This window comes from Xiphophorus couchianus, chromosome 2 (assembly GCF_001444195.1).
Source record: "Xiphophorus couchianus chromosome 2, X_couchianus-1.0, whole genome shotgun sequence".
Classification (NCBI taxonomy): domain Eukaryota; kingdom Metazoa; phylum Chordata; class Actinopteri; order Cyprinodontiformes; family Poeciliidae; genus Xiphophorus; species Xiphophorus couchianus.
This window is the reverse complement of record NC_040229.1, coordinates 24,455,805-24,467,790: the sequence shown is the minus strand read 5'-3', so window position 1 is coordinate 24,467,790 and position 11,986 is coordinate 24,455,805. Positions and strand designations below refer to the sequence as shown.

The 11,986-nt window shown below is 38.9% G+C and overlaps 1 protein-coding gene across 1 annotated transcript; it reads left to right on the top strand.

Annotated features, from left to right (window-relative positions):
- The first annotated feature begins 513 nt into the window (after positions 1-513).
- hbp1 (HMG-box transcription factor 1) lies at positions 514-9,655 on the top strand. Its single transcript, XM_028043240.1, has 11 exons — positions 514-592; positions 2,366-2,519; positions 2,613-2,790; positions 3,126-3,246; positions 3,357-3,471; positions 4,139-4,257; positions 4,517-4,673; positions 6,688-6,832; positions 7,097-7,384; positions 8,679-8,820; positions 8,914-9,655. Exons 2-11 carry the CDS (start codon positions 2,447-2,449, stop codon positions 8,929-8,931), a joined length of 1,356 nt encoding a protein of 451 aa, XP_027899041.1. The 5' UTR covers positions 514-592; positions 2,366-2,446; the 3' UTR covers positions 8,932-9,655.
- The last annotated feature ends 2,331 nt before the right edge of the window (positions 9,656-11,986 follow it).

The window sequence follows — 11,986 nt, the reverse complement described above, 5'->3', positions numbered from 1 at the left end:
ACTATCCAGCAAAATAAAAAAAGAAAAGAAAAGGTTTTTTAAAAAAATACCAATACTTGCTCTTAACACTGTCTTCGTTACCTGAAACCCATAATAATCTAAATCAACAGAAATAAACACTTAGGTACATTCACTGTTTGAGTTTGAGTTTCAGGGTTTGAATTGAATTGCTAAAATAAAGTGGAAATAAATACAACATAAATCGCACGAAAATGATAATCCGACCTATTGAAATTCGCTTGTATTTGCTAGATCTTACAAAAAAACAAACAAACAAAAAAACGCCTGTAGGAACATACCATCGCACTGTAGTGGAAAATTGTAATGCGCAGCATTGTAGTGAAAAACTACCCATGTTATTGCCAATCAGCTGTTACTGGGCAGTAACAAGCATTTACTTTCAGCCAATCAGAAAATGATCAACAATCTCAGCTCCGCCTTCTTTGCGTTGCACAGTTGTACCAGCCAATAGAATAGCCTCTTTCATGCTACTGATACTCTCAAGGGCCAATGGGAGGCGTCCTCTGGAAGCCCTCGTTCCCACCCCTCGACTGAAAGCCACAGAGTTTCTTGATGGCGATAGAAAGAAATGGTAAGTGGGAAGTTGAGTACTTATTTTCGAAGAAATAACGGTTCAAACTAAGTTTTGATCCGACTTTTATGCCATCTACGTTTTCGCAGCCTTGACACAGTGTTTCAGTTGGGTTGTCACGGCTTTATTTGGCGGTAAATGACAGCTTGAGATCGACTATGTCCCCCCCCCCCCCCCCCCCCCCCCCCCGTTTCGTTGTGACGCTCGCTGTGTTGATAAGAGCCCCTTCCGACAGCTGCTTCGTGAAATAAAGCAACCAATTGATAGAAGTTCACGTTAGCCGAGTAAAAGTGTGATTTGGGCTTTAGTCGACGTTTTTGTGTCATTCATTTTGACCGCAGCAGAGGTTGCGTCATGTCTCAACCTGTTGACATTCTTTTGTTTACTGTGTTAGACCCGACAGGCTCAGGGTCTCAGTGGACGTGCTTTGCTTCTGCCTTTATGCAAAGAGAGGCCGCCCGATAACCTCGTCGTTTTCAACATTTTTAAAGCGTTTATTTAACAACATGCCACCAATGAAGTCCGGGTTTTTCCTCTGCGCGGACAGCAGAAGCTCGTCCCGTGCTGCTTCTGCGAGCTGATTCATTTTTGGCGTAATGCAGCTTCCTTTGTAATAAAGACGATTTTTGCTTTGCTGCAGCGCTAATATAGCTAATTATTATTTTTTTGGAGTTTATAAAACACCTCATGTTGTCGTCAGTAGCGTTTTCCTTGTTCTGCTTTCGATTTTCCAAGTTTCGTTAAACCGTTTTTAAGACGATTTTCTGTTATTTAACTCTTCAGCTGCGTAGTCGTGAATGAATGAGCTCTGATGCGCATGCGCCAACCCCCTCTGAGTTTATAAACAAGGCCTCCACGCAGCGGGTCACATGACCAATCATAGAGACAAAGGATTCCCCAAAGACTTGCCCACACGTTCCTTGACACTCATGGCTGAAATGACATTCGTGGCTTTCAGTCAGTCTGGAGCAGATTTTTCAACATGTCGTTGACATCTGATGTGTAAAATCTATAAATCCAGAAACATTTCAAACAGAGTTGAGTGAAATCATTCAGACTTAGCCTTTGATTATATTGTATTTGACAGAATTTTAAGGCACATACCACAGCAAGTAAGGTTTTAATTGTGTTTTTAAAACAAATCCTGAATAGTGGTAGAATTGGCATTTTACACAAACATTACCTTGTAATATCAGCGATGCTCGCTGAAGCAGCAGAGTTTAATGTGCATTTCCTTGAGGATTCCTCAACGTATCATTTTTAGATGTCTCAAAGTTTGTAACATTTCCAAATCTGGTTCAAGGAGGTTGAAAGCTGTTCTCTGTATAGCTTTCCTGTTATTTGCTGATACCGGCTGAATGAAACACAGACATGTCCTGACATGTCATAGAAATATAAACAAATGTCTATACTACCTTTTTACTTCATCTTAATGCTACTTCATTTGTGTTGAAAATTTGATTTTTTGAGTATCCACGCTTGTAGTTACAGATTGGTACCAGTTAATTTGAAAATCTTCTGATTGCAGTGGTCAGCCAGTTTCAATAGACCCAGTTTAGTCCAAAATATTCCTGTCATTTATTAGGATTCAGGTCCAGTACATTCTAATTCAATCCATATTATAATGAAATACATAGACTCAGTTGATTACTTCATGGCAAAAAACCCCCAAACAAACAAAAAACATTTACCAGCAGTAATCCAGTTGATTGCATCGATTTATCGACTTTAATTAAGTGCTTGTTATTTCTCTCTTTTTTTGACCTTAACCAGCTGATGTTGCTAAACATGGAAGCTAAGTAAGTTGCTTCACAATCTTTGCTGGAAAGCAGGAGGAGAGTACTCACACAGAGAATGGACGAGTCGTTTGATCCACTCAAGTGTAACGAGGACCTGCTTTCCTCACCTGGTTGCCACATGGAATACGGTGAAATGCTGAAACAGCAGGATTACATTTATTTTCTACTTTTTTTTCCTCCTGCCATATTTAGCCTGAATCTCATTGTAATCTTTTCTTCAGACGACATGCCTGAACTGCAGGAGGTGGAGGAAGACCAGAGGTCTCAGGGCTTATTTCAGGTCGGAGCCGTGTCCCATCAGGAGCTCGGCTGCTCCCCTAACACCAACTGGCTCGCCGAGTTAGCCAACATCGCCACCAGTCCCCAGAGCCCTCTGCTGAAGGACGTGCCACACAAGAGGTTCAGATAAATTTGCTCTAACTTGAAAATCGGATCCATTTAGGTGACTCAAACCTGCTGATAATAATAATAATAACACTCCAGTACTCCCACAGGGGAGTTTTTAGAAAGCAGGATTGGCAGGTTTGCAGAGTACTTTTGAGGTGTTTTTGTATCTGAGCGCTTCTGTCAAGATCATCAGCTCTTTTTTCAAATTAATGTTTCACTTTAAAGCTAGAGTGTCGCTTACACAGTCTGTGGACTTTTGGTTTTGTGTAAAAAAACAACAAAAAATGGCACTGCAAATGTATATTAAGCATGAAAAACCTTTACATTTATCTCAATATCAATTCCAGATCATCTCCAGTTCACATCTTTGGCAACAGTAACAGTTTACATTCCTATGCCCGGCCTCCGTTAGCCAGCAGCGCGCCCAGCCCTTCCAGAGGCCACCTCAGGGAGCGCAGACGCGTCAGGGTAAACTCTCCACACGAACCTCCGAAGGACCATTTCCTGCAAACCCCTTAATATTTAGGCTGTTTATTTATTCCTAATCATTTGAGAATTATGCTTCTTACCCACGACAGGCCAGCAGTGAATCAGAGTCCGGGGTTTTCTCCATGTCCTCGTCGTTTTCTGATGACGAAGACATGGCGTGGTCTCATTCCTGGCCGTCCACAGCCTGGCACTGCTTCCTAAAAGGTAAATGCATTTGCACGCACGTTTGCAACACCTTACAAAAGTACTCATACATCCTCAACTTACGTTTTAGCATTTTATCATGTTGCAACAGCAAGCTCTAATGTATTTTACTGGGACTTGATATGATAAATCAACGCAAATTATTTGGGGAGGTATAAAAAAAATGTATGAATGACGTTACGGTTGGTTTACAAAAATATTCTAAAAAATACAGCATTCAAATACGAACCAAGTTGTAGTTTTATACGTAGTGAAATAAATCTGTAGTTTTCCTTCCAGAGATAGTGGGAAGGTGTGCCTTTCTGTTGGTCTGTCACATAAAACAAAAATAAAACAGACTGTGGTCTGGGGTGGTAATGTAACAAAATATGAGCAATAAACTCATATTTTTGGACACACAAACACAATCAAATCATATGAAACTAAAATATCAACTTAAACGAGTCATTTCATTTGAGAAAATAACCCGTTTGGTTTGAGTCAGACTCTTTATGCCCAGGCATCACTGATTAGGCAAAGTTTTACTCCGCACTTTGGAGTATTTTTGGAAGAAGTAGATTTGTTAAGCCTCTCCAACCTCTAGTGTTCAAACATCTGTACTGCATCTAATTACATAGACTCTGCTATGGTCTTTTCATCTGGTTACATTGTTGTGCTGATGATTCAGGAACCCGCCTGCGCTTCCACCGAGGTCCGAATGTGGAATGGCAAGAAGCTGATGAGCTGGGGGATTCGGATGACGACTCTGATGATGAAAACATGTCACAGTCCTCATTCTCAACCAAAGTAAGGCAGTGCACACCTCAAGGATTGAGATGCTTCTGAATTTTCTAACTTCCCCTGAACTGGCCACAAGATGGCAGACAAGTTGCCTAGGAAAAATGCAGTAGTTCAGTAAATGAAACCTAAATGATTTGCGTTGATAATCCCTTGACATAAAACAGAAACACATGGTTCAGGAAACATGACACCAAGTTGTTTCTACACCAGTTTTCTCATTCTGCTGGTAAATAACTCTCTTATTAGCTATTTCCTTCATTTACAGAGATTTGGTTCAGATGGACTTAAACTCGTAAACCATGAAGATACAGTATCCTTTGGCCAGGCTGCGCTCAAGCTGACCTTTGACCCCGGGTCCCCAGAAAAAGGTCTCCTCACAGCCGAATGCAGATTGGATCACCCGTTTTTTGTCAAGAACAAAGGTACCTTTGAACTTGTTCTACAGTAGGCCTGTCACGATAGCAAATTTTGCTGAGCGATTAATTGTCTCAAAAATTATTGCGATAAACGATAATATTGTTTGAAGACCTTTTTACACTGATTTAATGGAAATGACATAATAATCCATGCGATTTCTTGCCAAAGTTAGATACACTTTATTTTCAAAAGAACACTAAACACTGGAACTGATAAACAAAATAAACAAAACAACCAAAAACAAAAATAAAATGGTCTCCATTAACAAAAAACTCACTTGAAAAAAAAACTAAACAACATAAAGTAAAAGTGAAAATAAATACTGCATTCAACCAAAAGAGTGCAGATTATGAAGTCTGTATACTATGTTGCCCTTCAGTAATAATTAGATTTAAATAGAGAAGATGGGCACATCGACTACCTGATGCAATAGTTCATACTACATAATTTTTTGCTCCTATTTTTCCCCTTACAACAATCTTAGAACGTTGGTCTTTCTAAGATTGTGTGGTGTGTTATGGTAGATCGTCGTTGCCGCTCCGATCCAAATCAGGGTTTTTCCCCGACTGGGAGCTTTAACGTAGCCTGTTGAATGTGACAGGTAGCCAATCAGAAAGCCCGGATTCTCCTCCTGCTTTCTGAGGGGACATTATGCCTGGGAATCCCAAACAGCTGACACTGCGCAACCTGAAGTCCAGCGGACATTGGAGATGATATGTGGAAACAACATTAATGTTTATTCAACATGCAAAGAATATAGAAATGACAAGAGGAGGAGTTGGAGCCAAATTGCTACCGCAGTTGATAAACCCGGTAACTTTTCAGCTGTTCTTCGTTAACGTGATGTAAATAGGTTATAATGATTTTCATTCAGTCAGGACTGACACTAGCCACATGCATTGCAGGTAGATTGTAGTAAAGCATTGATTAATGCCTGGTTTTAAAATTAGTTCACTGAACTTGTAGCCATTATTTTGTGCCCATTGTTGGACACCACAAGGCAGGATCGAACCCGATCGAACCGTTATACCTAGGATTTCTGTCGGCTAATGTGTGATCTGTCAGGTTTTAAAAATGGGCCGACAATCGGCCAACAGCTCTAAGATGGTGTAGTCTGCGCTGGGCTTTACACTAAGGAAATGAGGAAGGGAGGAGTCAGTGGAGAGCACCGGAGTTGAGCCTTTTTTCATTCAGCATCATTAACAGAAAGAGAAAAAGGCCGGAAGAGACGATAATGCCGATAATTCAAATGACGTCGATAGTTTTAATTTATTGTACGATTAATCGACTTATCGTTTATCGCGACAGGCCTATTCTACAGTATTTGATAGATAACAATACTTTTTTTTTTATTGTATTAATAGGTGTATTAATGCCCCTTAAACATTTTCACATTTGATCACAAACGCAAACTTCTGTGTATTTTATTAGGACTTTATGGGATCAACACAAAGGAGCATATTTTTATTATTATTTTTTAAAAATGTGTATTAAAATCAATGCTGCCATTTCAGTATTCTCCCATTCTGCGTCTCTAGCTTGGATCACAGCACATTCATCTGTTTTACTGGCCTAGTCAAAGCCTAAATTTAAATGTATTTGATAAGCAGTGGCAAGACTTTTCACAGAAAATCTCTGTATCCAGTCTCATTGAGCTTGAGCTGTTTTACAAAGAGTGATGACTCTTAGGCTCTAGATTTTACAAAGAGTGATGACTCCTGGCTCTAGATTCACAATCTGCAATAGTCTCACAATCTCTAAAAATTACACAACAAGTGGGGTAAATACATATGTACACTACACTTTTTGGATTTCTTGCTAAAACAAAACATATGACCACCTATCTTTGCCCGTCCCATTTAAATATTCCCTTCTATTTGTGCAACATAAAGCACATTGAAATTTGTGGTTGTGATATCACTGAGCACTGACAAAATACCATTTGCTGCCTGCAGACTTATTGTCAGGGTTGTTTTGTTTGAAACAGCTTTAAATTCCAGCACCATCTGTTTCTGTCAGGGTGGTCTTCCTTTTACCCAAGCCTTACCGTGGTGCACCATGGGATTCCTTGCTACGAGATGCAGCTGGGGGATGTGTGCCTGCCACCAAACCACCCAGATGCCATCAACTGTGACGACTCGGTTGTCTTTGACACTTTCAGAAGGTATGCAGTTTATATTCTTATTTTCATTTCTATAAGTCAACACCTGCTCTGCTTTTATGGTTATACATGTGTAGAGTTTCCAGCTTGAAAAATTACCTCGATGAGGTTTATGGTATACATTATATATACAATATATATATATATATATATATATTAGATTTTAATTTAAATGTACGTACAATGGAAAAAATCTGTTACAAATTAAATTCGCACAATGCTAAAATGTCTCCAATGTCTTTTTTATTTTATTTTATTTTTTTGCAGCTATGACTTCACCCCACTAGATTCCTCAGCAGTCTACGTTCTCAGCAGCATGGCGCGTCTGCGCAGAGCCTCCCTGTCCAGCGGGGGCGCCGTCAGTCCAGACTGCGATAAGCTGGAGCGCTCTTGCTCCCCACAATCCTCCAGCAGCAAATCCCACCGGAGCCACCTCTCAGGGACAGCCAGCGGTGCCACGCCTACGAAATGCAAGCGGCCAATGAATGCCTTCATGCTCTTTGCCAAGAAGTACAGAGTGGAGTACACGCAGATGTATCCCGGAAAGGACAACAGGTGAACTTTGACACATAGGGCCCAAATATTTTTCTGTCTGTGTTTGACACCGAAGAAGTCTTCACCTTCATCCATTTTAAGTTACAATCTGAGCAGTCCCTCATTTACCTCATTTAATTAGTTTCTGATTAAATTAATTAAACAAGTGATTAAAGAATAACTTTAAATAAGTTATTACTGTCTGAAGCTACTCTGTATATTGAACCACTGCCCCTATTGCAGTATTAATGTGTGCAATTTCACGTTTCCTTAGAATGTGAAATTGCAGTATTTAGTAGGTTATCATATTTCAAGTGGGTTGGATCCACATTCTGTATGTCAGGATTATATCAGGGTGAACCTTAAGGGCTCTTCCTGTCCACACCTGATAGGAAATTTAGTGCGAAAGATGCTGAAGCTCATGGAGAGTGGTGATGACATCATGATGGCATGAAAAGATGAGAAAAATCTGGATGAATATTATTGGAAATTAACCAGCAACTTTATGGTTGACCTAATTTGTGCGGCCTTATCACGCTGTAGACAAGTCTGGGTTTCCCCAGACGTAAAATTTCTGGCTGTTTGGAATATTTCTGTTGGACGCAAAGATGCACACTTGATTTTGACCGTTAAACCGTGGCAGGAAAACAGTGAACTGGTAATGGAGACAAACCTGTTTTTTGGGTTTTATACATAAAAAAAAATCTCCCCTTTTAATTATATATCATAAAAAATATATTGGAGTGTTTTTATATCTGCACATTTCCAGCTTTAAAGCTGGGAAGATATTCATCTTGGCTGTGACTGGTTGTTTCTGACCTAATGGAGTGTTTCTGCAGATGGCAGTAGGACGGCAGATTATCTGTCTCCTATTCTGCTGTCAAAAAGTACAGGGAGTTTTAACATATATTTAAAAAAATTTTAATAAAAGTTACTTACTCCAGCTTTAAAAGTACAGTCGGAAACCTGGAGAATCAATACTCTGAGCAATACAGTAACTGATTCGACTTATATCAGTACTAGTTTGGAATCACTTTTAAGAATCTGAAGAATAAATATACTGTATCTATCCACTTGATTATTTTTACACTTTTAAAGAATTGCACAATTTCACAATTTTTGTTCTCTTATTTTAAAGTCTTAAGTTTCTAGTTCATTAAAAAAAAACAAAAAAAAAACGGTACATATTTAGCTTTAGATCCTGCGGAATGCACTTTTTACATTATTTCGACATTAAGAAAAAGAGAAAACAAAAAGCAGGAGATGATGGCAAGTCCAAAACCCTTCTCCTCCTGTTTGAACCTCTGAACCCCAGAGCCATCAGTGTCATCCTTGGTGACAAATGGAAGAAAATGAAGAATGAGGAGAGGAGGATGTATACCATGGAGGCCAAGGCTTTGGCCGAGGAGCAGAAGAGACTCAATCCAGACTGCTGGAAACGGAAACGAACCAACTCGGTAAGAAATGCAAAAAAAAAAAGAAGTCATTCAGGGCTTTTAATAACAACCTTTTTGGAAAGTTCACCTGCATCTCCTGTTGTCCTCCTGCAGGGTTCCCAGCAGACTTAGACCATCTTCCGCTCGATGCCTCTTTGCTCTCCTGCATCCTTGAGACTCAACTGTGATGCTGAATTCACTCGCTTTTGTAACCTCGACACATTTATAGTGACAAAACAGAACTATGAAACGTATACAGAACATGTAATCTAGTCACTAATAGCTTATATATTTTCATATATCTTGTAAAGATGTCTTATTCTCTTGGAGAAAAAAAAAGTGTGAAACTTCTCACCTCCTTCAGGTCATTTCTTATCCAGTTGCGAAAAACCGAAAAATCAATTGCACAGAAAAAGCTGCGAGCATTAATACAATTGTACAAAAAAAGGGCAATATTAGCAAACTTTTATACCTGTTTGTATTTGTTTTTGTATGCATATGCACAGATTGGCAACTCGGTTTGTATTACAGTGTATATTCTATCGCTGAACGATGGCCAACAGTTTATATGAATCCCTATCATGCCACCAGTCAACTTTCTGCACTTTATATAAATAATGTAATCTGAATCTATACAACCAATGTATACAGATAAAAAAAAAAAGTTTGTATAATGAAACTAGTATCTTAGTAGTTAGCCATTTAACACAGCCATGGCCCAGCATTCAGGCTCTGCTTTCAGGTTGAATTTTAAGTGCTTTGTTAATAATGTACAGGTTTCACTGCACCAACGACCCCTGTTGCACAGAATATCCTTGTATCATATTATAAATAATTTTTTTTTAAAACTTCTCAACCGTTTGTGTCGGCCTGTTATTTCATATGTGCATTTAACTCCTTGGTTTTGTACTTCAAAGCACGTGTGGAAGTAAGTCGGTAAATTTGAAAAGTTTTACGACGTTCCGTGCCCGAGCCGATATTTCCAGGTGACCTTCCTTTCATGTCTGCGGGCCAAAATGCTGAACATTGTGCGCAAATGGTATTGAGGAGTCAAAAACCTGGGGAGGAGGGGGGAAAAACAATGACACTTTCTGTGGGCTGAGTGCGGGAAAACATCAAAGGTTTTAACTGAATCATATACACGCTGGAACCTTGGAGAATCTCAAAGGAAATGTAAATGAGAGAAATTGTTTTAATTGCAGACAGTGGTTTCAAGGCAAACTTGTATTTTCCCTGGAGAAAGCCTTCTTTGATGTGGAACATTGTGAATCTGTGGCCAAATGCTGCTTCCAAAGGCTTAAAGACGCATTGAAGACAAGCAGTTACAACAACAAAAACTAAAAAGAAAAGAGAAAAAGTGAAGGAAATAAAGCTGCAGACGGGTTTATTCACCCCAAACCCCCAAAGAAATCATCACATCTCATTTGGTTTGCTTCATATTTTCAATATCAGATAAAGCAGTAAACATAGGCTGGATAAGGTACTGATGTTAATAAAGAGGCAAGTGTCTGAAGTGAAGTAGCGTGTTTTTACATTACATTTTATTAAAAGCTAAACTGAAATTTATATTTAAATTTGGCAACATTATTTGAAAATAAGTCAAACCACAGTGCTGAGATAAACAATGTTTTCCCCTTTACAAAGGTCTTGGTTTTGCTTTTTTGTCACGGCAAAATATTCCAGATCATCAAGCAAAGCAATGTCACTTCCTGGCTTTCTAATGTCCACACAGACATTTAAATAAAACGTTTAGTGTCTACTTTAAAGTTAGACTCTACAGCCACTTTTGTCTTGGGGTCCTATATGTTGGTGACAGATAGACAGTGACCCACTGATAGGGGAAGACTCCAGCCACTCCTGAAGTAACAAGAAACTAACTTTATTGAAAGTCTCTTCTGTAGAGGCTCATACGATCGCCCAGAAAGCTCCATTTTGTCTGATTAGGCCTAAGGATTTTCTCCCAGAAACTGGGCGTCGTGAACACTCATTTTGGCAATGCGCAGTCTGGCTAGTTTGCTTTTTTCTGTCAATAGTCGAGCCCTCCTGGGTCTTCTTCCTTGGCGCCCACGATGACTCAAAATGTGGCAGATGGTGTGGTTAGAAGGTGACGTACCTTGACCTTGGAGCTCAGCTTGAATGGTTTTGGATGTTCTTCTTGGCACTTTTTCTACCATCTGCACTATCTGCCTGACCGGCCTGGTGCTGCTTTTCCATCCACATCCTGAAAGTTTGGCTACAGACCTGTGATCTGTATACTTTTAAATAAATTTGGAAAGCGTGGTCACAGGAACATGATGCTGCTTGCAGATGGTCTTACAACTTTTACCTTCAATACAGATAACTATAGTCACCTTTCTGAGCTTGTCAAATTGCTCTGTCTTTTGCCTTCTCTGGTTATTGTCTTCTTCGTTATGGCACATATCATTACCTAAAATTAGCAATACAGTAGAATATTTGTTCCATCAAACCAGATTAAGTGCGATCAAATACTAAGATTAAGAAAACAACATTTTCTTTAGGGGCACCCACACATTTCCATACAATTTCAACATAACTTTGTAAAATATACAGCTCTAGAAAAAATTAAGAGACCACTTAAAATGATCCGCTTCTCTGATTTTACTTTCTATAGGTCTATGATTGGGTAAAATGAACATTGTTTTTTATTCTATTAATTACTGACAGCATGTCTCTGAAATTCCAAGCAAAAATAGTGTATTTATCTGCAGAAAATGAGAAATGGTCAAAATAACAAAAAAGATGCAGAGCTTTCAGACCTCAAATAATGCAAAGACAACAAGTTCATGCTAATTTAGAAACAACAATGCTAATGTTTTAACTCAGGAAAAGTTCAGAAATCAATATCAGGTGAAATAACCACAAATATTGATTTATATACTGAATGGGGTTCAGTGCAGAGGTCTCTTAATTTTTTTTCCAGATCTGTGTATCAAATTATTTCTTACATTATTCTGTATCAACCTGTATATGCTGTTGTCACCAGAGGGCGCTATTAATCCACTTTCCTTCAATAAAATCTCTTTTTCTGTCTGTAAAATGTGATTTATGGAAAAAGTCTGCATATATGCCATAGAGGTACATCATTAAAAAGTTAACGTATTTCAGTAATTCAATCAAAGCTTGAAACTTATGTAGGTTCATCACATATAGTTATTCAAAAGATGTT